The 27,219-nt window shown below is 42.0% G+C and overlaps 1 protein-coding gene and 1 long non-coding RNA gene across 9 annotated transcripts in view; one reads left to right on the forward strand and one right to left on the reverse strand.

Moving 5' to 3' along the window:
* The window catches only part of MTUS1 (microtubule associated scaffold protein 1), a 161,371-nt gene that overhangs the window by 79,631 nt on the left and 54,521 nt on the right, over positions 1–27,219 (reverse strand). For 5 of the 8 annotated variants that reach the window (XM_055348836.2, XM_055348833.2, XM_055348834.2 and 2 more), the window contains exons 3-4: positions 20,817–21,012; positions 906–1,070 (exon numbers count right to left, since the gene is read on the reverse strand). In XM_055348836.2, coding sequence (XP_055204811.2) covers positions 906–1,070; positions 20,817–21,012 — 361 coding nt within the window. The remainder of the gene's footprint in view (positions 1–905; positions 1,071–20,816; positions 21,013–27,219) is intronic. The other 3 variants (XM_055348840.2, XM_055348841.2, XM_055348839.2) reach the window with 1 other exon arrangement.
* Positions 1–27,219, forward strand: part of LOC129524183 (uncharacterized) — a 71,743-nt gene that overhangs the window by 30,346 nt on the left and 14,178 nt on the right. The gene's annotated exons all lie outside the window — the stretch shown is intronic.

Below are 27,219 nucleotides of genomic sequence, written 5' to 3' on the forward strand. Positions count from 1 at the left end.
CTTGAGAGAAAAAAATAAAAGCAAATATGGACATCCTAAAATACTGCTCCACACCCAGAGGAGCCTCATGAGCATTATTACACTTTGTCCCCAACTCCTCACCCAAAAGAAGAAACTGATCTGTCAAACTGGAGAGATCAGTTCGCCACTCCTCTCCACACCCTTGTGTCTGGTTTTACTGGTATTCTCATCATCCATGAAAATACCTTCTTTTTCCCCTCAACTATTTTTTAGAATAAGGGCCATTTCTTTTACATCCTGTGCTCCTCACTGCACCTATCATGGTGTCTGTGCACAGCGGGCACTCCAAGATGGTTTAAATTTATGAATTATTTCGTGGGGAAGTATAAAAAAGGAAATGAGAAAATAAGGACCAAGTCCAAATACATCTTTGGAATGAAAGAGATATCTCAGTAAATTCACTCATTTATACACAGAAAATACAACTCACGTTAACTGAAAACTTTAACAAAATTCTCCTGAGTTTCAATTTTTTAGAATTAGGATTCAAGTTATATTAGCCCTATTACACAAAATCTAGCATCCAAAGATTCCACAGGAGATAGTCTTTTGCAAAGTAAGTGAAACTGAAATAATCTTTTTTTCTGATTCCAGTTAGAGTCCAAATCCCCTGGGTTGCTACTCTTAAACCTCCAAAACACCATCACTTCAGACGATGCACTTTAGAATCCTTCATGCAAAAATATACTTTAACACATAATTGTTTCAAGAGTGTTTTTCAAAGAATTTTTTTTCTGCCAAACTTTCAGAGCAACTCCAAGGAAGCAGTATGCCTATTTTTCCTGAAACCCCAGAAACAAAAATTCTAATTATTTGCAGAGCATTAGTTTTTCTTGTAATGACTGTTTCCACAACCCCCGAAGTGTGATATAAAGTCGACTTACAATTGTTGCTGTAAGTGCTCAGCTCACTGTGGGTGCTGGCTATTGAGGGGGTGCTTCCTGTCCTCCGCAGCGCAGGACTTTTCATCAAAGATGCTTTGGATTTAGGAAGTGGTCTAGGCAAATTCACCCATGACGACTGTGCAGTTTTCAAGGACGTAGGCTTTCCTTGGGGTTTAAAAAAAAAAAAAAAAAGTTTCCACTGCTATTCATCCCGAAAGCTGGCACTTTTTAAGCCTGTAAACTCAAACTTCTGCACTAACAACAAAGTCAAAACACAAAATGAATGTTCACAATCATGTAACTTCAGATGAAAGATGAAAGCTTCATGCAGACATGTTTATTTTTGATCATTTAGAGGCAAGAGAGCAGAAATGATGAGGCAATTAGGATATGAGAAGTGTAGGAGTAACCCTGTCTCCTGAAGTAATTAACTCACACATGTTCTCTGAAGGAGATGATCAATCAGAATAATCATGAGAAAGCAGCTTTTGGCAAAACTGAAATAAAAATAAACAAATTGATACGACCTCCCATACTGGTGACTAAAAAAAAAAAAAATCCATTAGCACAATAGGCTATCATGTAAGAAATAAATAAGAACCAAGTCCAAATACATCTTTGGAATGAAAGAGAGATCTCAGTAAATTCATTCATTTATACACAGAAAATAGAACTCACGTTAACTGAAAACTTTAACAAAATTCTCCTGAGTGGAAAATTTTAAAATCACCCAAACAGGAAGAAAAATGCAATTTGATAAGAAAAAATTTCACTTGAAAAATGCCTAATGTTCTAACACCAGGTGGTGCTATACTATTAAGATTTTTTTTTTAATCTCACCTTTTCTTCTTTACTCCCCACACAGTTTATTCGCCAAACTTAAATGATCTTCACTCAAACTTGTAACTCTTTCTTGCAGTAAAAATGTTTCCACTTATCAGTGAAATAAATACACATGCTATGTATCCTCTGGTATCTCTGAAACTACATTCTCCTGATGCTCACGAACCTGCTACCTAAATATGGGCATTGCCCAAGTCCAGTCTTTCGCTCATAACCCTCCTCACGCCCATTCTCTTGGAGAATCTATTTTCTCCACTTTCCTCTAACCATTGTCCTATGCAGATGAATCCCATGTTCTCACCCGCAGCCCTATCTTCCTTCTGAATCTCAAGGCTACTCATGTTTTAAAGTACTTATTGAGTACTTTAAGTTTTCATCTTAGACTGACATGCTCCTGTTTATGCTAATTATAGCTCCATTGTTTTATTTTTTAAAAAATCTTGCTTTGTTGCCCCAGCTGGTCTCAAACTTCTGGCCTTAAGCAGTCCTCCTGCCTCAGCCTCCCAAACTGCTGGAATTACAGGTGTAATCCACCCCACCCAGCCATATAGCCCTACTTTTTATTTTTTTCCAGCTTCAAACCATTGGAATCATCTTTTCTTCCCCAGATCTCCATATATTCTAGCACTGTCTCCCAATGCTACCAGTACCACCTAACTGAAGACTACCCAGAGTTGAAAAAGACCTTTGATGAAAATGACATTGTTGCGTATCACTAAGGATCCCATAAGTGAGTCAAATAATGCTGCTGGAAAGTAATGCCCATTGCTTTGTTCTAGCGATTTTGCTCATAAAAACCTCATCCTAATGGAGAAAAAGATGCTGAAGCTCCTCAGGCCTGGCATTTGAAGTTACCACATTAAGCTCCCCTCCTTCGGCTCCAGCCTCACTCTTGTATGGCTCTTCTACATCCATGTGGGCTCTGCTCCGATTAACCTCGCTTTCTCTCTGACACCAGGACACACCATGTGCTATCCTATTAATATTCCAACAGGCACATCATTTCTTTTCAAAGAGCTCTTCTTCCACCCTTTGAATCCTTATTTAACCCTTTATATCATTGTCTAAACTGTAATGGACTCCTAAAATCCTGTCCTTCCATCCCTTCCAACTCCATCATGCTAATCTCCTGAATGTGAAAATTAAGGTCATGACCCAATCTAAAATTTGGGATTCTCCACCATCTACAGCATGCGGCCCGGCACAGCTTTGAATGCTAACCCAATACAAATTCATAAATTTTCTTAGAACATTATGAGATTTTTTTGCAATTTCTTTTATTAGCTCATCAGCTATCATTAGCATATTTTATGTGTGGCCCAAGACAATTCTTCTTCTTCTTCCAATGTGGTCCAGGGAAGCCAAAAGATTGCACACCCCAATCTATAGGATGGTGATCTTAGTTTCAATCCTTTTATTTAATATTTAATTTCACAGGCTTAAAAGGCAATGTAGGGTTGATCCCTACCCACTTCTTCCCCCTCAGGCCATGCCTCTAGCCCTTCATACGCACACACCCCTTCGTGGTTTCTCTCCAGTCATTCTGCTCTATTCTTCTGCTTATGCCCATCCTTCCGACTGAATGGCCTCCTTTCTATCCCCTCCCCTATTTCTGTCCAGTGAATCCAAAGTCAGCTCAAGCTTCTCTTCTGAACCCTTGCTACTCATTTGCAGCTCCACCCTAGGCCTACTGAATCACCACCTGCAGTTTCACAAGATCCCCAGGTGATTAAAATGCACCTGGAGTTTCTGAAGCACTGTTGAGAATCAGGACCTCTCTGTGAGCTTATCCTGCCAGGACACCCTTCTCTGCATGCCATGGACTAAGCCTTGCTTTCTGCTCACACCATGTACTTGTTTCTATCAAAACATTTGCCTCCACATTCTTCTTGGACTACCTCTAAGGTTCCTGAGATCAGGAAGAGCACCTGATTCAATTCTGGTCCTCAGGAACTGGCAAAGGTCTAGCATGGAGTGAGACTTAATAAATGTTTCCTCAACAAATTCATTTTTTTAAATGCCAAGAGTAAATGATGTATTTTGATAATGTGTTCTCCCATCATCTATACTGAAGCATTCAGTGCTTAACCCATTTTTACAAGCTTATTTGAATCTTCAGTCTATTAGAGACTTTTTTCTTTACATCCTTTACAATAATTAGCAACTGTTAGATAGCAAATACCCACTTTAAAAATTTATGGTTAGCCACCAGTTTTACTTGCTTTAGGAAGAACAGGGAAACAGATTTTTAGAATATAAGTTTGCCAAATTGCCGCCCCTTCAGCAGAAACACTGATGAGTCATCATCAAAACTAATAAGCAAGGTTGGGCAAGTAACAGATCAAAATGACTGGGCCACAGCCACAGTGAAGCCAAGGCTTCCTACATTTTGGAAATCAGCTTATTCTTCAGAAATGCATGCCTCATAGCTTTGTTTCTAAACACAACTTAGGTTTGCAGACATTTCTGAGTGTGCCTGGGAATTACTACAGAAGAACTGTACCTTCGCACAGCTGCACTAGAGGAAAGCTTACCCCTGCAACCAAATATCATTTCCCTGACCTTCCCTATCTCATTGTCACCCCTATCCAGGCCCATCCCCTACACCTAATGGCAGCCAGTCCTCACCAAAGTCTTCCCAATTCCACCATGGCTCTTGACAAATGAGCAATGAGGATAACGAACGCCGATTTCACCAAAAGATTAGTTTCTTTGATAGAAAGAATAATCCTAACAGTGTGTGACTATTACTATCCCAGTTAATAGATGAGAAGACTACTTAGGTGGTTAAATGGCTTACTTGGGTCACATACCCGGCCAGTGACAGAATCCAAGTGTCTAACCACCCGCCCAGTGTTCCCTCGGCCATGCCACAGAATAGAAACATCTCAATTAAAGAAAGAAGTATGAGGCTTGGAGGCAGACAAGAGTTCAGACTGGAGCTCTTACTGGACAGGAGCTCCTACAGCGGAATGGTGAAAACAGTGCGGATGCAACAAAGACATTTAACTATTTCACCAACAGTCCCGACGTTTAGCTTAACAGTAAAGTTGGCAATATTAAAACATAGCAATATTAGGTTAATTGAGAGACTGCAAGTAACACAGGCACTAAATTCTTAAACAGTGAAATCAATACAGGACTTCTCTGAGTTACAGTTCCGAAAAGGTGACATTTACCAGTTCATATCATATTGTGTAACTTATCCCAGATGAGAAAGATAAAGATTTAAGATCTACTTGCAGGATATTATTGACCTCAGTGGTTTATTTTAAGCTCGTGCACTTAGCACAGACTTACGTATAGACAACAGATTTGTTTTTATTCTGTAATTATAACCATCTTTTATGTAGGGAAAATCTGGAAGGAATAACACCTCCACTTTGCCTTAGATAGTAACACAGTCTATTGGATTTGAAGCAAACCTTCACTAATCAACCAATTTACTAAAATACTCACCTCAGAAAACCTGAGTAAGTATACTATATTTAACAAAAATAAAAATCAGTAAAAGACGCCTAGCAAAACTAAAATTTCAATGGAAAGATTAAGTGAACAACAGGATAGTGTTAATATTAATATTATCCTATTCTGTAAAACAAAATGGTAGAATGGCGCTTGCCAGGGGCTGGTGGGGAAGGGAAATGGGGAGTTGTTCAACGGGTAGAAAGTTCCAGTTATGCAAGATGAATACGTCCTACAGATGTGCTGCACAACTTGTGTTGTAGGAAGCTGGGATTACATGCACACGACACCACACCCGGCTAATTTTTTTGTATTTTTAGTAGAGATGGGGTTTCACCAGGCTTCAAACTCCTGACCTTAAGTGAGCCACCTGCCGTGGCCTCCCCAAGTGCTGGGATTACAGGTGTGAGCCACCGTGCCTGGCCAAAACAGATCATCTTAATAAAAATCTGGACAATAGATTCACATGAAGGTGTGTCTTACACAAGTATTTATGTGCTTACCTAGTAAGGCAACTGCAAGTAATCACAAAGTTCAAAAATATACAGAGCCAGAACCACCTGACATCCTGCCACAGAATTAGATGTTCTCAGTAAAAACTGTAAACTAGAGAAAACATCATGTCTCACCATAAGGTATGTTGTTCTGTAGTTTATACAGCTTAGTAGGAACACAGGTGGGAAGAAGAAAATAAGGCTGGAGAGGTAGGTAGTTTACAGTTGGGTGAGACATGGCATTGAATGCCAGACTCATAATTTTAGACCTTAAATGTTAGGGATGGATATGGTGGGAAGATGTGGGTTGGGGGGGTCGGGGAGGGTGAGGCTTTTTTATCATTTACATCAGAACTTGATTGTGTGGTAGCAGTGTGCAGAACTGACTGAAGACTGAAATCAGGGAAAAAGATAGGAAGCTAGTGTACCAGCACCTGCCAGGGTTAGAGAAGTGAGAATTTTAACTAAAAAATGAAAAGATTATTGAGGTCCATTTGAAATATATCAGTATGGCACACAAGTGGCAAGGCCACTAACTACTAAGGTCAGAAAGAGAAAATGCCAAACTAACAGACACAGTTAAAATACGAGACATGAGAATACGTATTTTCTTTCCAGTTAATTCAGAGAATATGTCTGTAGCTATAATTATAACTTGGGTTCCTTAAATACAACTCAACTACTTAGAGACAGTTACCTTTAGAGTAATTACCTACAGTAACTAGGAATTATTATAAAATCAGGGGAAACCTAAAAGTGACAAACAAGTTAACAATAAGTTATGAGAGAAATAAATTATACATACTCAAAACCGTGGCTGCAGGTCCACTTCCAATTAAACTTAAGGGACCAAATTCTTTCACCAACACTAAATATACATGTTTAAGAATTTAGCTTCAATGGTAGAGTATCATTGTATAAATATTAAATAAACCTGATGGGCTTCTTACCAAATCAGTATTATACAAAATCCATATATTTCCTATGTGCCAGGAAAAAAACAGAAAAAGAAATCCCTTACTTTGGTAACAAAAAGGAATTGCACACAAAGACACACACATATGCACTGTTTCTGTGAATAAATTTATCAAAAAAGTGCTATTCTGTTGTGAAAATTATAAAAATGACAAAAATAAAAGTTCTGAACGTGTACACATGTGAATTCTTCCATGAATTGATATCTTATTAAATGCTATTGCAATCTGAACCTCCATGTGATTGCTTTTAAATGCGAGAATTGAATTTTTAAAACATGTTAAATTAATCTAGAATAATTAAGAATAGCCAAAAAAAAATTTAGAACAGAAAAACATTAAGACTACAATTCAACAATGAAAATACCAAAAAACCCAATTTAAAAACTGGACAAAGGACTCGAATAGACATTTCTCCTAAAAAGACAACAAATAGCCCACAGACACATGCAAAGATGCTCAACATCACTAGTCACTAGGGAAATGCAAATCACAATCGCAGTGAGATACCACTTTGTACCTAATGGGATGCTATCATCAAAAAAAAAAAAAAAAAAAAAGCAAAAACAAAAAATTAACAAGTGTTGGCAAGGACACGGAGAAACTGGAACCCTTGTGCAAGGCTAGCGGGAATGTAACATGGTGTAGCCACTGTGGAAATGGTATGGTGGTTCCTCCAAAAATTAAACCTTAAGTTACCATATAATCCAACAACTGCATGTCTAGGTACAGATCCAAAAGATGTGAAAGCAGGCCTGGGGGTGGTGGCTCGTGCCTGTAATCCCAGCACTTTGGGAGGCCGAGGCAGGGGATTACTGGAGGCCAGGCCAGGAGTTTGAGACCAGTCTGGCGAATATGGTGAAACCACATCTCTACTAAAAATACAAAAAACATTATCTGGGCATGGTGGCAGGCACCTGTAATTCCAGCTACTTGGGAGGGTGAGGCAGGAGAATCACTTGAGCCTGGAAGGTGGAGGTTACAGTGAGCTGAGATCATGCCACTGTACTCTGGCCTGGGCGAGAGAGCAAGACTCTGTCTTAAAAAAAAAAAAAAAAAAAGTGAAAGACTTGAGCAGGTATCTGTACAACCATCTTCACAGCAGCATTATTCACAATAGCCAAAATGTGGAAGCAACCCAACTGTTCACAGGCAGATGAACGAATAAACAAAAGGTAGTACAGATATGGAATACTATTCTGCCTTAAAAAGGAAGCTGACACATGCTACAACATGGATGAACCTTGAGGACATGGTGCTAAGTGAAACAAGCCAGTTACCAATAATGTATGATTCTCCTTCATGATTACTAGAATAGTCAAATGCATATAGACAGAACATAGAGTGATGAGTGCCAGGGGCTGAAAGAAACGGAGAACTGGGGGTTAGTAAAATGGATACAGGATTTCAGGGGGGAAAACAAAGTTCTGGAGATGGATACAGAGGATGGCTGCAAAAAATGTGAATGTACTTAATGCCACAGAGCTGTACATTTAAAAAATTGTTAAAATGGCACATTCTGTGCAATATATATTTTGCCACAATTTTTTAAGTTAAAAAAAAAAACAAGGAACTTGTGCAACTAGTTGGAGTAAGACATTATAAAATAATAAAAGTCTTACTGGAATAAAACCGTACTGACAGATTAATACAGTGGTATATACATCTCAGAAATATAAAAATTCAGGATAGGATAGGATAAGGGAGGTATCTTAAATCAGCAAAAACATACTTATTTGTGGTATTAAGATATCTGAATTGCCAAATTAAAATTTGAGAAGCAGAACGGTACAGTAGTTAAAAGTTGACAATCTCGAGGTAGATCGTCCAGGTTCAAACCCGGCGCCACCTCACACTGCCTAGTGAGCAGGTTCCTCACCGTTCTGCACTTCTGTTTTCTCATATGTGAGAATGGGGGTGATAGGAGTACTCCTTACCTCATAGGTTCTTGTGAGAATTAAATGAATTTATAATTTTAAAATGCTTAGAACAGCATCTGGCACAAAGTACCATACAAATATTAGCTGTCAGCGCTCACCATCCACCAAAATAAATTAAATCGGATTACAAAGCAAAGGGCTTAAGATGAAACCATAAAAAACAATAATTAAACATGGGTCAGGCTTCTTGAGTAGGGACCGTCTTATTATGCATAAAAACACAGGAAAAGTTAAAGGAAACAATGTATTTGACAACATAAAAGTGAAAAAAAATTAAGAAATCACCATATGTAAAATAAAAAGACATAAAAACAACAGGCAAAGGAAATGAACAGCAGCAGATCAAAAAAAAATCCTATGCCCCCAAATATAAGTGAGCGAAAGCTCTTGATGAAACAATGAATACAAAGAGTTGATAACTTTTATTATTATTTTTTTATTTAACCTCACTGTGTCTAACACCTTTCCTGGCGAGCCAACTGTCATTCCTAATCCCCATCTCCATTGCTTAACCCCATAGAAAAGTTTAAAAAGTCAAATACTTGCTTCCCAACCTTTCATGCCAGTAGGGGCAAGAGCCAGATCTGGTCTGTACCAATCAGACACAAGGACAAGAGGGCGAAGGGGGAGCTGCTGCATGGGTGTCCCCCCGAAAAACAAAGAGAGGAGGAGGTCCCTGCCCTGAGATGCCGTCCTTTGCTTCCAGCCTTTGAACACAGCCACAGGAAGTGGTGGCATGCACATGGAACTCCTAGCAGCCATATTTTAACTGAAAAGCCAATGACAAAGCCACATGCTGATGTGAGATGAGCGGAGAGGCAGAAAGAGGACATTTCTGAATCGTCAAACCTGGAACGGCCTGCCTCCAGCCCTCCCGAGGAATAAACACACACAGCCTCTGGTTTACGTCCACCAGTTGGGTTTTCTGTCGCCTGCTGTAACTTGTGTTCTTAACTGCGCCATTCTCCTGACAGCAGTATTGGATGCAGTTAGTTCCTCCTTTCTCCTTGAAAGGCTTTCCTTACTTGGCTTCAGGGATGCCCCTACCTTCCTGGCTGTTCCTTCTTGACTTTGGAGAGTCCAGGGAGCACCCCAGAGCTATCCTTGACCTGTGCTCTCTACACTTACTGCCGTGGGGATCTCATCCAGTCTGGTGGCTTTAAATATCATATATATGGTGCTGAATCCTAAATTTATATCCGTAGACCAGATTTCTCCCATGCACTTCAAACTTGCATATCCAGTTTTCTACTCCACATGGCCTCTTATCAATCATTTCTATATAAATGAGTTTCGGATCTCCCCTTCCCAACATCTGTGTTTCCACCATCCATTCCCATCTCGGGTAAAGCCTGCACCATTCTTCCAGTGCTCACACCAACATGGTCATGGTCATCTGTGACTCCTCCCTTTGCTCTCACCCCCAATCCAATCTAAGCAAACCTCATGGGCTTTACCTTCAAGCACATACCTAGAATCTGACCAGGCCCCACTGCCACAACCTGGGTCCCAGAAACCATAACCTCCTGCTGCCATCACAGCGCCCCCTCCAAACTGATCTCCCTGTTCCTACTTCACCCATATCTAATCTACTCCCAACACAACTATCAGAGTGATCCCGTTAACATTTAAGTCACTCCAGTTCAAAGTCCAAGTCCTAATTATGATTTTCAAGACTATACATGATCCATGCTGGGCATGGTGCCTCACGCCCGTAATCCCAGCACTTTGGAAGGCCGAGGTGGGTGGATCACCTGAGGTCAGGAGCACAAGACCAGCATGAACAACATGGTGAAACCCTGTCTCTACTGAGAATACAAAAACTAGCTGGGCGTGGTGGCAGGCACCTACAATCTCAGCTACTCAGGAGGCTGAGGCAGGAGAATCGCTTAAACCAGGGAGGTGGAGGTTGCAGTGAGCCGAGATCGTGCCATTGCACTCCAGCCTGGGCGACACAGCAAGACTGTGTCTCAAAAAAACTAAAAAAAAAAAAACAGCAGACACTGTCTCCATTATATACATAAACATATGTGCATGAGAATATGCAAAAAGAAAAGGTACCAAATAGTCATAAGTTTTTAAGTTAAAAGCTATTTGGTGGTGGTAAGATGACAAGTGTTTATTTTCTCACGTTTAATTTAAAATGCTATACCTTTAAAATAGCCTACTGGGAAGAGAGTAGTGTAAACTTGATAAACTATCCAATTTGCCTGGTTAAATTCAAGACACAAGAGGTAAAGAATAAAACAGGGCCCCGCATCCCTTTCTTGACATTGACAAGAGGCTCTAGGTCAGCCTCTTCTTTGTTGACTGCCAGAAAGCCAATCTGTTGTGTCCTAATCACCTGCTGGCCCTCCTCTGTATTTTCACGCCATCATTACTGACTTTGACCTCAATCTCTACATTCTATATTCTGGGCCATAACTCCTCTTCTCATTCTACTTTCTAGTACCTCAGTCAAGTCCTGAAAAATAGCTCAATACATGTGCATCCTCCTTACTTCTCAGATCTCAGGGGGCAAAAGTTAAACAGCACAAAGCATCAACATTAAACCACGCCTGGCCCCTACCTATTTAAGAGTGTAACTCTATTACATTATATAATCTCCTATATTACAGCAAGAAAAAAATTAAGCGAACTTTCGTATTTGTAATTACACCCTCTTCCAAAATCCTACAGTTCTTTTTATTAAATTTGAGTATTATAAGAACAAATGTGATGAAAGAAGACCTTGTCACCTCTTCTATTTGGCAGTTAATACCAAGAAGGCAAAAACTACGTCTTACTCATCCCACAATCCCTCAGTGTCTGGTACATGACTTACGTAGCATACACGCTCTATCTGTTAAGTAAATACGTTGCAGAACACAGAGTATTTCAGTAACACTCTAGATTTATATGTTGCAAATGGGATTTTAGTATTCCACCTTCTTGAGTTCATCAAGGCAATAGGACTCTGTATAACTATCCTCATTTGCTTAAATTCAAGGGTAAGCTCCCCAGACAAAGGCACAGCAACACAGGTGAGTCATAACAAAAACACGGCAAGTCTTAAGAGTGCAGTAATTTGACAAAGGAGCAAAAAGTCCCACAAAGAGAAGTTCTCACGATGACTTGAACTGCACAGAAGCGCAGCATTCTCGGTGATGCTGTCAGTACCTGCCTCTGCAAGTATGTTCACAAGATGTCTGTGGCTTCAGGTGGGGATTAAACAAAAATAACTGCCTTAGTCACAGGCCTGGAACATGTGTCCCACAACTACAGGAACGTTTAAATTCAGAGGGGAAGAAACCAAAGACTTAGAGGTGTTGCTTCATTTTCCCAGCTACCATACAAAGGAGATAAACAAGGGTCTTCACATGTGCACCAGCAAATTTATTTACCATCTGACACCTATGCTAATAATGCCTGATAAGAACAAAAGAAGGTGCACAGTGAGCCTCTTGGCTCATTAGGAGTCAAGGTTTATGAGCAGAGCTCCATTGAGCAATGAGGTGGTGAGATCACTGAGACCTCAAAACTTCACACCAACTTTTTTTTTTTCTTCTCTTTTCAGAGGGTCTCGCTCTGTCACCCTGGCAGGAGCACAGTGGTGCAATCATAGCTCACTGTAGACTCAAACTTGGGCTCAAGAGATCCTCCTGTCTCAGCCTCCCGAGTAGCTAGTAGCTAAGACCACAGGCGGGAGCCACTGGGCCTGTCTCTTATATCTTTATGTCAGCTCTTTTCTGATGGTTTCCTTAGTCTCTACATATTTTTACTCTTAAACCTCAGGCATGCACATATCCCTCTGAGGTGCTTCCCAGTCTGTAGCCTCCTCCAATTTCACATGCCCCAAACTAAACTCACTATTCTCCTCCAGAAAACTTCTTGCTACTCTATTCCACATTTCACTTCATGGCCCACCACCTATCCAGCCTCTGAAGGCGGCGGCTGGGGAGACACTTAGGACTGTTCACACCAACAGAAGTGGCCAGACACTCTGTCTCCAAATTATTTTAAACATGTACTCTACTATCCATTCCCAAAAAATGTGTAGCACTCGTGCAAGTTTGTGTCTACATTATTAGAACTAATCAGCCTCTACCCCCCTCGAGGCAGAGGCTCATCTCTCATTGGCCCCGGGACACGTCTGCTCCAGGCATGCTGACTCTGGCCTTGACGTTCCCCAAGCACATGGTATCCTTTGACAATGCCACATCTGCACCCTCAGCAACCCCAGCAGCCTCCTCCGCTGGCAAGCTCCTGCAGGCGCATTCCAAACAGTTCAAATGTCACCGCCTCTCCTCCAGTTCTCCCTCACAACGAGTTAGTGTTGCTCCTTTACTGTGGATACACAGTGCTTCGCACAGGTCTCCATTCAAATCAAGCCAAGCAATGTTTTTAAACACCTATTGTGCAACCAGTACACTGTGCTGGGCACTGGAAAATATGAAAGTAACTAAGAGCTGAACTCTATCCTTATGGATTTCACCGTCTAGAAGGAGACAGACATGTAAGGAAATAATGAGCATACAGCACTATAAATGCAAAGCAGCAGAGAGGCCAGGACAGCTGAGCTGGAATCTGAAGAGCCAAAAGTTTTCATTGCAACGATTTGCTTAGACACCCCCTTATCCCCTCACCCTCCAACCAGTAAGCTCCTTAAGAGGGCATATTTGCTTAATCCTGTTTGTAGTCTCAGAATCTAGTACACTGCCCAACACAGAACGGGGACTCTAAGCACTTCTTGAATGAATGGGCGAGCCTGCACTGTGACATATTAAGCCTACTCATGAGTCATTCCACAAAGCAATCTTCTCCATAATTACTGCCAAGTAAGAATTGCGTGAAACGCCTGGAAAAGATCAAGCATTTACAAGTGATGATGTCCGTGAGGATGAAAAGAGGACATGTGCCTCGCAGGCACCCGCATGGCCCTGCTTGGTCGGTCCTGACCTCCTCCGCCCATCCACGTCCTCCAGCCCCCACCACACACGGTGGGTGGTTCACTGTTCCTCACGCACCCTACACCCTGCCTTACCTTGGGGTCTCTGCACGGCTGGTCCCTGTGCCTGGAAAGTCCTCCCACCTGACACCCAAATGCCTCCCTCCTCCCTTCCTTTCAGGTGTCTGCCCAAATGTCGCCCTCTCAGTGAGGCCTTTCTTGACCACCCGTTTAAAAATCTAATCTCCTTCACTGCTTTATTTTTATTTTATTTTTTGCTTGTTTTTTTTTTTTTTTTTTGAGATAGGGTCTTGCTCTGTCACCCAGGCTGGAGTGCAGTGGTGCGACCTCAACTAGCTGCAACCTCCACCTCCCAGGTTCAAGAGATTCTCCTGCCTCAGCCTCCCAAGTAGCTGAGACTACAGGAACCGGCCACCAAACCCAGCTAATTTTGTTATGTTTAGTAGAGATGGGGTTTCACCATCTTGGCCAGGCTGGTCTCGAACTTCTGACCTCAAGTGATCCATCTGCCTTGGCCGCCTAAAGTGCTGGGATTATAGGCGTGAGCCACCATGCTTGGCCCTTTCTCTTTTATTTTTGGATTCATCATCATGAATCCAAAAATGTATTTATTTTCTTTACCCCCTTATTAGAATTTTAGGTCCCTAATGGAAGGAACGGGTCTCTTCTGTGCACTTCATTCCAGTACTTAGAAGAGTTCTTAGCACAAGCCAGCCTTCCCCACATTCTCCTTCACACACATGTGGTTTAATGAAGAATTCACATATGTCCATGAAAGAAGACAGGAGTGTGTCAAGACTTCTGCATGCACTTGAAGGACCAGGGTTAAGAGCACAGACTGTGGGGCCAGAACACCAGGCCCATTTCCCGTCTCCACCAGTTACCCCACTGTGTAACTTTGGACACGTTACTGAAGCTTTCAGACCCTCAAATTCCTCATCTGTAGAATGGGGATAATCACAGTATCCCTACTAGGAGATGTGAGAATTAAATGAGATTATGCATTTAAAAGAGGGCTTAGCACCGTGCTTGGCGCACACAGGCACTCAAAACATGTTAGCGATTAATACTATTTTTATGAAAAGAGATCCTGATACACAGTTTAAGGAAACTGATTTAATTACATAAAAATATAGAAACATCTATTAGTGACACATTAAAATTAAATTTTATTCACATTTTAGAGACAGGGTCTTGCTCTGTCACCTAGCCTGAAGTGCAGTGGTACAATTATAGCTCAATGAACCCTCAACCACTTGGGTTCAGTGATCCTCCCACCTCAGCCTCCTGAGTAGCGAGGACCACAAGTGTGTGCCACTTGCCCAGCTAGTTTTTTAATTTTTTGTAAAGACAGGGTCTCACTCTGTTGCCCAGGCTGGTCTCAATCTCCTGGGCTCAAGTAATCCTCCCACTTCATCCTCCCCAATTCCTGGGATTACAGATGTGAGCCACCATGTCTGGCCTCAAGTTGGCTTTTAGAATAACTTATTGAGTAATAACCTCTGATTTTTAGTAATTACTTTATTCAAGTATGTGAAAAATCTCTCATAATTTTGCTTACTATCTCCCTCAAATTCTCACCTAGAAAAGTTTAAAAGGATATAAAAGTAATTTGAAGAAGATTTTAAATTACCTTTAACACGAAATGAATGAAAAAATAATCAGTTTACATAAACCACGAAGGAAATAACTTAGCAAGAAAGAAGAGAAACCAGCGATGATAGGCAAGTCACTGCAAGTTTTGGACGGACTACTATCTTGAAAGGAATTTACTTTATTAACCCACAATAAACTCAACTGAAATAAAGAGTTGCCCTTTTGAAATGTGGTTTCTCTTTCTCTAGAAGAAAACCAAAAACCATCTCTTTCAGGAGGCCTTTCTTTACCGACCCACCCCTGGACATTCTTCTCATGGGGCCTTTTCCCCACCCATCACCATTCTTTGTGCCGCTTTGTGTTTGCTGCATAAACACACACTCTCCCTCCTCAGCTCACAGGAGTCACGGGGCAGGGAGAGCATTCTGCGCTACTTCTGTAATCCTGCCTGGCTCAGGCTGGCCTCTGAAATGGCAACTCATGTGTGTAGAGAAGAACACAGATATTTATCATCTAAAACCTGGGAAAAGCTGGTATTGCCTCCAAAAGAGAGTGAAGGCGGGTCTCTCTAAAGATGTCTGAATTGATCATGAAGGATTTACTCAGCAGTTATTTATTCAGCAGAATTAATTTTATTTATTATTACTGTATTTTTTATTGTTTTAAGTTCCGGGGTATACATGTGCAGGCTGTGCAGGTTTGTTACATAGGTAAACGTGGGCCATGGTGGTTGACTTCACCTACCAAACCATCACCTAGGTATTAAGCCCGGCATGCATTAGCTATTTTTCCTGAAGCAACATTAATTTTCAATAGCCACATAAAATCATTCACATCAGAGTTAACATCAAGCTTTAAACCAAGGCCTGAAAAGAAAAGTGCCACGGTTTCTAAACCATTCAGCTGGGCAACAAGAATTTTAATTTTTAAAAAAATTAAACGTTAGCCTGGTGTGGTGGTTCATGCCTGTAATCTCGCTACTGCGGGAGGCCTAGGTGGGAGGATCACTTAAGCCCAGGAGCTCAAGACCAGCCTGGGCAACAAAGTGAGACCCCCATCTCTACAAAAAAATATAAAAATCAGCTGGGCATGCTGACACACATCTGTGATACCAGGTACATGGGAGGCTGAGACAGGAGGATTTCTTGAGTCCAGGAATTCAAGGCTGCAGTGATCTATGGTGGAACCAGTGCACTCCGGCCTGGACGACAGAGTGAAAATGTCTCAAAAAACAAACAAACAGAAAACAACAACAAAAAAAAACAAATTAGACTTTATTATTAAAAATAAAACTCAGGCCAGGCGCGGTGGCTCACTCCTGTAATCCCAGCACTTTGGGAGGCCGAGGCGGGTGGATCACCTGAGGTCGGGAGTTCGAGAGCAGCCTGACCAACATGGACAAACCCTATCTCTATTAAAAATGCAAAATTAGCCAGGTATGGTGGTTCATGCCTGTAATCCCAGCTACTCGGGAGGCTGAGGCAGGAGAATTGCTTGAACCAGGGAAGGGGATGTTGTGGTGAGCCACGATTGCGTCAATTGCACTCCAGCCTGGGCAACAAGAGTGAAACTCCATCTCATAAATCAATCAATCAATCAATCAATCAAAGAAACAAAACTCATGGCCATACTAATAGTATTGAGATTAATAATGTGTTGGTTAACAGCATCACTGGCTGGTCTGAATCCCACCTCTGCCACTTTCCAGCTGTTTAACATTGGACAAATTATTTAACTTTTCTGTGGAAGATTCCTTGTCTATAGAATAGGGATAAGACTCAAAGTTATTGTGAGGATTAAATGAATTTATAGATGAAATTACTAAAACTGAGCCTGGAACTTCACATATACTTAACAGTGTGAGCTGCTATCATTGACATTATAATAATTACTATTACAAATAATTTTCATCACTATCTCATCTTATTTCAGTATATTTCCAAAGAAGCAAAGGTAGTTTAGATTTGGTTTGTTATAATCTCTTATAATCTGGTCTCATATATTTCCACATTTTGACAAGTAAAATGGAACAGCTCTTTGGGAGGCCAAGGTGGGTGGATCACCTGAGGTCAGAAGTTCGAGACCAGCCTGGCCAACATGGTGAAACCCTGTCTCTACTAAAAACACAAAAAATTAGTTGGGCATGGTGGTGGGTGCCTGTAAATCCCAGCTACTCAGGAGGCTGAGGCAGCAGAATCGCTTGAACCCAGGAGGCGGAGGTTGCAGTGATCCGAGATTGCACCATTGCACTCCAGCCTGATCAACAGAGCCAGACTCCATCTCAAAAAAAAAAAAAAAAAAAAAAAGGAAAGGAAAAAGAACAGCTCTGTTGGGTTTAATTACAATTCCTTCTCACATTCATTTTAAAGCTTCAAGAAAATGGCTGTTTCAATACTGGGTCTGGTTTTCTACTTAAGTGTTCTGAAAGGATTTATTGAAAACCTGAAATTGGCTGGAACATTCCTGCCGCTTACCTTTCAGCAGAGTAACTGTGAGTCAGTATGGTGGATATCCATTTGGTTTCAATTTGCTAATACACACAAACACTTCATTGTACAATCAATGGCAACAGGATCACAGGGATCTAAAAGCACATTGTTTCTGCTCGATTTTTCTGTTCTACTTTTAACTCTGTGGTGATTAAGAAACACCTCTCAATTTATTGACAGCATCCAAAAAAATTAGTTGCTATTAATTTTTCTGTAAAACATAATACAGTAGAATCAAATTAGTCTTCTTAGTCGGCTCGGGCTGCCATAATAGTAATAATACCAGATGGGGTGCCTTAAACAACAGAAATTTGTTTTCTCACAGTTCTGAAGGCTGGAATGTCCAAGATAGAGGTGCCAGCTGATCTGCTTCCCAGCAAGGGCCCTCTTCCTGGCATCCAGATGGCCACATTCTCATTCTACCTCACATACTGAGGACAGTTCCAATGTCTCTTCCTCTTTTCTTTTTTGAAAGAGAGTTTCGGCTCTTGCTGCCCAGGCTGGAGTGCAATGGTGCTATCTCGGCTCACTGCAACCTCCGCCTCCTGGGATCAAGGAATTCTCCTGCCTCACCCTCCCCAGTAGCTGGGATTACAGGCACCTGCCACCACCCTTGGCTAATTTTTTTTGTATTTTTAGTAGAGAAGGGGTTTCCCCACATTGGCCAGGCTGGTCTCAAACTCCTGACCTCAGGTGATCCACCTGCCTCAGCCTCCCAAAGTGCTGGGATTACAAGCATGAGCCACCATGCCAAGCCCATCTCTTCATCTTTTTCTAAGGGCACCACCCCTACTGGATTAGGATCCCACTCTTAGGACCCCGTTTAACCTTCATCACCTCCTCACCAGCCCTGTCTCCAAACACAATCACATTGCAGGTTGGGGCTTCAACATATTAATGTAGAGGGACCCAAGTATTCAGACCATAAAAGTCTTCTAACCAGTCAAATACGAAACTCAAATTCAAATCCACAATGTTTCCAGTTACATTAACTTTGTTTCCATTCAGATACAGAAAACCACCAAGTAAAACGTAATTAGTTTTTAACTCAGACTGAAAAATCTGGATGCATAACTCAGTTATCAAGCTCATCGACACAGGATGACAAAAGCTCAAAAACATGCCCTGTCTTTTCACTAAGACTAAACAGATCCACTTTTCTCTAAGACACATTATGCAACACAGAGTAAAAGGACTTAACAACTGCTTCCCCGCTGGGTGGGACTGATCGCCTACATAAAAGGATTCTATCTTTTTCAATATATCCTGGGTACTGGCCTCATTTCTTAAAAGTATGTGCGCTTAGATTTTCTGGGATTCAAGCACCACGAAATTCAGAGAATCATACCAGTAACAGCAGTTACTCAGAAAATTAGGTGAGCTCCAAATTGTCCCTAGAAAGGTAAGGGCTGTAAAAGCTGACAGGGTCTTAGATTCTCAGACACTTACACTTTCAGGATGTGAAGATGAAGCCCAGGGAGAGTAAAAGACTTGCTCAGGCAGCGTATTGGGGCCAGAGTGGAACTAAAACACAGGGCTCCTAACTGCAGGCCAGGGGCCACACTCCAACGCCACCAAGCTACAGGTGTTCCTCACAGAGGAGGAAGGGAGCTTCCCATTCTCTGCAAACACCATGAGCCTTACTGGACAACTACAGTAAGGACCAGAGCTTTTTCTTCTCCACCAAAGGACAGGGTTTTGCTCTGCTGCCCAGGTTGGAGTACAGTGGCATGATCATAGCTCACTGCAGCTTTGAACTTCTGGGCTCAAGTGATCTTCCTGCCTCAGCCTCCTGAATAGCTGAGGAGCCCCTACAGGGGCACACCATCATGCCCTCATGCCCAGCTGTTTTTTGTTTTTTTTTTTTTTTTTTAAGAGATAGTGTCTTGCTATGTTGCCCAGGCTGGTCCTGAACTTCTGGCCCACTTTGGCTTCCTAAAGTACTGGGATTTCAGGCATAAACCACCACACCCAGCCAGGACTAGAGCTTTCATCTCACTCATGCCTTGACTCCCCAGGTGTGGCAATATCCCAAATAAAAATCACCATTTCTCCCAGTGGCTTTTGGCTTCTGTTTTTCTCCCAAATGATGAACACTCCAAGCTAATGAATTCCTATTTCCACACAGATCCTATGGGGATGGAGCCATGTGCTGCAAACCCCTCTTCCTCCACTCACGCCTCTGTGGTCATGTCTCCTTGACCTTGACACTAGGCCTGAATCTAAATAAACAGCCCGTAAAACATTTCTGAGCATTACAGGCTTTCACACTTGAGGCTTCATGGTAGGGTTGAAAAATGAAACCTACAAATACTAAATTGTAGAGAGGTACAGAGATCTTCTGGGACTTGCTCACTTTCATTAGTTTCCATAAAACATTCTCACATGTGTGGACACATAACTATTTGTATAAGGGAACTTACTTCTAAATTGATTTGACATGACTTTAATTTGCCCAAGGTTGTACCGGCAGAAGTAAGGTGTGTTCTTTGCAAGATGTTCTCAGTCAACTGGAATGGCTAGCAGGCTTTTCATCCCCGTGACACAGGGCTGACTTTTCCATTTCTTTGTAACACAAATCTGTACATCCGCCAAATTTAGTATGATGCTTAATAGCTATTCTTGAGGCGCTCACATTTCATTGGCCTAACATGACTTTAAAATTGCAAATTGTAAGATACAAGCCAACATAAATAAAAGTTCACATTAGAAAAATTTAACTTTTTAGTCACCCTCATATCCCTCCTAAATCATACACCTTTCAGTAAAATTAAAAAAAAAATTAATCTCTTCACATGTATTGAGGGCACACTAGGGACCTACCGTACAACACTTCAGCATTGTTAAGCACTTAACCATTTGAAAAAACTTAATGAAATGATTCAAATTTACATCAGCCACCCAATTGTATATTTATGTACACATCCTTCTGAATAGCTTCTAAGATGGTTTATACACCTATACCTCTCTCCTCAACTAGCCTTTGCCTTGCTCAAAGATGAGGGATATATGTTGTCATCTTCTTTTTCTACCTCCTGTGCTCAGGATGCTGACCCACAAAAGGCTAACTGCTTTAGTGACAGAAGGTATTAGACCTATAATCATGACTGTCCAATTTTACATTCAAATAACTCATAAACTATTGAACTATTTTATTCTTACCAGAACTGGACACACGCCTGATCCTCTGAGGAGATACCGCTCGATCAGCACTGGGATTTCTATTGTCACTGTTCCGCCTCAAACAGGAAACAGGGGGCCCCACTTTGGCTTTTGGAGCAGCTATTTGCCTCAAACCGCAGGAGTCAGGCTTGGATATATTCCTACCTGAGGTGGTGGTTGTTTTTGAAGCAGAGCCCTGTGAAAATAACAGTTAAGACTGTAAACCAAAAATAAAATTCCAAGCCCCCCAACTGACTGAATGGGCCCCTCCTCTACGCCAAGAGAATTCCAAAGAAACCTAAAAAACAAGTTCAGGCCATGATAGCAAAGAGGTCAGACATGCCTCATTATACTCTCCTCCCTTTAGAATTCAGGCACAACTGACCAGCATTAACATTAAAACAGAAACCTTAAGTCAGACAAAACAGACTCTTTATAGCAAAAAGACACTAAATTCCAACCTGACTCTAGTATAGCATCACATGACAGACAGCAAGCCCTGAAGGAAATTGAAGTATTTTACCCCAAAATATTTTTCTTTAACACATTTTGAAATGGCCCTGCAAAGCTGTCTCTTGTAGGGGCAAATTTACATTCTGTAGAGAATCTTCTTCCCTTCCCAGATCTTTGGTCCCAAAGAAATTAGCTGAGAGTCTAGCACCTTTTAAAAGTCTAAATTGGTAATATTTGCCATCTATTGCCTCTAAAGGCAGCCACGTATGAGATTTCATCTACATAATAAGAACCTTGGTCTCCACAGCCCCTTATCTTATCTTAACCGAGACACTCCTTTCTATTGATTCCAGGTCGTTAGATAATAACTTCTTTTGTTTTTTGACAGGGAGTCTCTCTCTATCACCCAGACTGGAGTGTAGTGGCATGATCCCAGCTCAATGCAACCTCTGCCTCCCGGGTTCAAGTGATTCTCCTGCCTCAGCCTCCTCAGTAGCTGGGATTACGGGTGCACGCCACCATCAATCTTTTTACTTTTAGTAGAGATGGCCAATTTTTATATTTTTGTAGCTAAGTTTTGTATTTTTTTTTCTGGCATTTTATTTTTAGTAGAGATGGGGTTTCACCATGTTTTCTATTTTTTTTTTTTTGTATTTTTTGTATTTTTAGTAGAGATGAGGTTTGACCATGTTGGTCAGGCTGGTCTCAAACTCCACACTTCGTGATCTGCCGCCTTGGCCTCCCAAAGGGCTGGGATTACAGGCGTGAGCCAATAACTTAATTCTTTCAACGAACTGCCAATCAGTAAATCCTTGAATCCACCTATGATCTGTAAATCCTTGAATCCACCTATGATCTGTAAGTCCCTACTTCAAGATGTCTCATCTTCCCAGACCAAACTAACGTGTATCTCAAATGTATTGACTGATGTCCTTTGTCTCCCTAAAATGGATGAAATCAAGCTGTAACCCAAACACCTAGGCACATGTTCTCAGGACCTCTTGAGGATGTGTCATCAGCCATGGTCCTCATATTTGGGTCAGAATAAGTCTCTTCAAATGTTTTAGAGTTTGGCTTTTTTCATTAACAAAATTTTAATCCAGATCATACCTTCCCCATACCACTTCCTTGTGGTATTAGCTACGTGAAAGGAACATTTCTAAGTGAACGTGTACAGTTGTCCCTCGGTATCAAAAATGATTAGTTCCAGGACCCTGGCAGGTATCAAAATCCATGGACACTCAAATCTCTTATATGAAATGGTGTAGAGTTTGCATATAACCTATGCACATCCTCCCATATACTGTAAATCATCTCCACATTCGTTACTTACAACGTCTACCTATTACTTGTTTCAGGTGGATTCAACATAGTATTCAGCATGTAGTAAGTTCAAGTTTTGCTTTTTGAAACATTGCAGATTTTTTTTCTGAATATTTTCAGTCCAAGTTTGGCTCAATCCACAGATGTGGAGCCCATAGATACAGAGGGCTGACTGTATTCAATTTTCATTTTTACTATGAAACAATTAAAACTCTTCACAGCTTACTCTTTAATTCACCATATTCTGCTTTGTACCCATTAGTGAGAGTGTACTCAAGATCACCAGTGTCACAAGTTAAATTCAAGCTGGTTTTCAATCCTTCCCCTGGGGGCTCTCTCTACACATCCAACGTTAATAACTCCATTCTCTGGTTTCCTGACAAAGATCTTTCCTGGTTTTCCTTCTACCTGTCCGGTTATTCCTTTTCTGGGTCCTATTCTTCTGTACCTTTGGAAGCTAGTGATATAATTTGGATCTGTGTCCCCATCCGAATCTCACATCGAATTGTAATCCCCAGTGCTGGAGGAGGGACCTGGTGGGAGGTAACTGGATCATAGAAGCAGACTTCCCCCTTGCTGTTCTTATGATAGTGAGTTCTTACAAGATCTGGTTGTTTAAAAGGGTGTGTCACCTTCCCCCTCACTCTATTCTTCCTCCTCCAGTCATACAAGACATGTCTACTTCTCCTTTGCCTTTGAGCCTGGACTGTAAGTTTCCTGAGGCTTCTGCAGCCTTGCTTCCTGTACAGCCTGTGGAACTGTGAGTCAGTTAAACCTCTTTTCTTTATAAATTACCCAGTCTCAGGTAGTTCTTTATACAGCAGTGTGAGAACAGACTAATACAGCTAGTCTTCACGAAGACCTAGCCTTGGCCCTGTTCTCTTTCCTCACCATGTACTCTTCCTACATGATCTTGGCTGCTGTTTCAATTGCCACGTGTACACTGGTACATCCAAATCCACATGTTCGACCAGTACTCTCTCCTGAGTCTCCCATATACCTAACTTCTTTCTATACATCCCAACTCAGCATCCTTCAAGCACCTCTACGTATTAGTCCATTTTCACAACGCTGATAAAGTCACACCGGAGACTGCGTAATTTATAAAGAAAAAGCAGTTTAATGGGCTCATAGTTCCACGTGGCTAGGGAGGCTTCACAATCATGGCAGAAGGTGAAAGTTTCATCTTACATGGCAGCAGACATGAGAGAATAAAAGCCAAGTGAAAGCGGTTTCCCCTTATAAAACCATCAGATCTCATGAGACTTACTCACTACCACAAGAACAGTATGGGGGAAACCGCCCCCATGATGCAATTATCTCCCACCAGGTCCCTCCCACAATATGTGGGAATTAGGGGAGCTACAATTCAAGATGAGATTTGGGTGGGGACACAGCCAAACCATATGACTCTACTTAACTTACTAACATATAGCCCTTATAGAATACTATTCTAAGTATATGTATCAATTCACTTAACCCTCATAATAATCCTGTGAAGTTGGTAGGTTTATTGTACCCCATTTTAAAGAACAAGAACATGAAGCATTTTCTAAAATTAAACTTACTTTCCTATCTATCTCAAAACTTATCTCTTCCCATATTCACCACAACATACCCAGGCACCCAACTTCAACAATGAAAGCTGTTTCTCTTTTCCATCTGCTGTCATTTCTCAGCAAGATTACTGAAACCATGTCCTCAGGATCTTTCTGGTCTCTCCAGCTTTCAATTCATCTTTTATCTGCCTGCTAGGGCAATCTCTCTCAAACTCAAATAGGGTTAGACACCTTCTGTCTGTCTTCCACATAACATCTCTTCTTCACAAGGCCCAGCAATCCTTTTGCATATGGAAGCCCCTGCCATCCTCTCCACTTTATTCCCTACTGCTCAGGGTTCCATACTCCCAGCTCCCACCACACCTACTACCTAGAGTCCCCTAAATTATAAAATCTTCTCATATTTATTCAGCTTTGTACTCTACCCAGAATACTTGCCCTTCAAATTCCAGCTAGTGACAACATGTGATGTCCCCTATAAGCCTTCCTTGACAACTCTGCCCACCACCACATCTTGTTCCCCCTCCTGCAGCACAGCAGTCTACTCACACTCCCAACTTAGCAATCAACATACCCTTGCTGGTTTACTATATTGATAGAGGCAGGAGGCAGAGAAATTCTAGGCAGACAGGGGCAGGTCCCCAGCAAAACCCCACCTTCAAGGCAAAAACCCTAAAACCCACAGCCTAAAGTGAGAACTTCTATCCCTGTTTGCCCACTCTCTCCTAATTAGTTCTTTCTGAATAATGTCTTTTTACCAATTGAAAGTTGCCTTTTCCAAAACTATCTATGGCCTGCCTCGCCCCCGACATCCCATTCCTGTAAAGACCCCAGACTCACTTGGTAGGGGAGACAAGCGGCTTGACTGATGTATTAGTCCATTTTCACGCTGCTGATAAAGACGTACATGAGACTGGGCAACTTACAAAAGAAAGAGGTTTAATTGGACTTAAGAGTTCCACGTGGCTGGGGAAGCCTCACAATCATGGCAGAGGGCAAGGAGGAGCAAGACATGTCTTACATGGATGGCAGCAGGCAAAGAGAGCTCATGCAAGAAAACTCTCCCTTATAATAACCATCAGATCTTGTGAGACTTGATCACTATTATGAGAACAGCATCGGAAAGACCTGCCCCCCATGATTCAATTTCCTCCCACTGGGTCCTTCCCACAACATGTGGGAACTCAATACGAGATTTGGGCAGGGACACAGCCAAATCATATCAACTGGAGACTTCAGAGGACAGCTGAGTCTACTGTCATATCACCCTGAACACACCCAATCTCACCTGATCTTTGAAGCTAAGCAGGGTCAGGCCTGGTTAGTACTTGGATGGCAGACAGACAGCTGGACTTTGGAGGAGAGATGGCTTAGCTTTGGAGAAGAGCCAAATGGAGATGGCCAGACTTCAGGGAAGATTATCTGCCCGTCCTGTCCCGTCTTCAGCTACCCTCTCTGCTGAAAGCCACTTTCATTGCTAAATAAAATTATCTGCCTCCACCATCCTTCAGGTGTCCATGTGACCCAATTCTTCTTGGACAGTGGACAAGAGCTTGGGACCCACCAAGTTTGAGTACCCAAAAAAGTTTATCACGCTGACCCTTTGCCCTCGCTACTGGAGGGCAGCTGCCCCACACAATGAGGCAAAGGGCCCACTGAGCTGATGACACACCACTGTCCATGGATGGTGGAGCCAAGAGAGCACTGTAGCATGCCCTCTGGGGCTTTAGGGTCACAGACACCACCACCTGCGCACCACTGCGGGGCCTGCACACAGCATGCTCCTGCCGGCGCTCAAAGTGGCTGGCTGGATCCTGTACTCACTTGCCCACGCACTCCTGCCCGCAAGAGGTTGAGCATGGCGGGCTGAATAAATGGGGCACCCCCATTGCAAGTTTTACAAATGGGTTGAGAAAAACTCCTGCAGCAGGATTACCCACTGCACTATGCACTTAGACAGGGTCTCTTTTTTCCCTACATCCTAACATTCATCACCATATGTGTAATACATAGTAGGTACCCAATAAATGTTTCTATTCTACATAGAGGAAATGGGAGTCTGAGCCTTACTCACAGTGTGAATTCCAACACCAAACTACAATTTGCAATTCTCCCTTTACATTAATGTAAAGCAAAAATAAAATTTTAAGCCCCCCAACCATCTGAAGGGACCAATTCTCTCGGCCAAGGACATTCCAAGGTTAACCTGAAAAACTAGTTCAGGATATGAAAGGAAGGGGGAGTCAGACATAATTATACTCTCCGAAGGGGGTGGAATGCAGGCACAGCTGACCAGCATTAACATCAACAAAGACCTTAAGACTGATAGAACAGACTCTTTTAAGTCTGATAAGAAACGTTTACAATCAACTCCCCCTGAAGCCAGCTACCTGAAGGTTTCATCTGCATGATAAAACCTTGGTTTCCACAGCTCCTTATCTTAACCCAGACATTCCTTTTTGTTGATTCCAGGTCTTTAACTCTTTGAACCAACTGCCAACTAGAAAATCTTTAGGCTGGGGGCGGTGGCTCAAACCTGTAATCCCAGCACTTTGAGAGGCCAAGGTAGGCAGATCACATGAGGCCAGGAGTTCGAGACCGGCCTGGCCAACATGACGAAAGCCAGTCTCTACTAAAAATACAAAAAAATTAGCTGGGTGTGGTGGTCCTCACCTATAATCCCAGCTACTCAAAAGGCTGAGGCAAGAGAATCACTTGAACCCGGGAGGCAGAGGCTGCAGTGAGCCAAGAGATCACACCACTGCACCCCCAGCCTGGGCAACAGAGAATCTGCCTCAAAAAAAAAAAAAACAAGAAAGAAAAAGAAAGAAAATCTTTAAATCTGCCTGTGACCTGGAAGCTGCCTCCACTTCCAGTTGTCTCTCCTTTCTAGACAGAACCAATGTATACCTTACATGCACTGATTGACGTCTTATGTCTCCCTAAAATGTGTAAAAGCAAGCTGTACCTCGATCACCTTAGGCCCATCTTCTCAGGATCTCCTAAGGGCTGTGTCATGGGCCACTGGTCACTCATGTTTGGCTCAGAATAAATCTCTTCAAATATAT

The sequence above is a fragment of the Gorilla gorilla genome, chromosome 7, assembly GCF_029281585.2.
Source record: "Gorilla gorilla gorilla isolate KB3781 chromosome 7, NHGRI_mGorGor1-v2.1_pri, whole genome shotgun sequence".
NCBI lineage: Eukaryota > Metazoa > Chordata > Mammalia > Primates > Hominidae > Gorilla > Gorilla gorilla.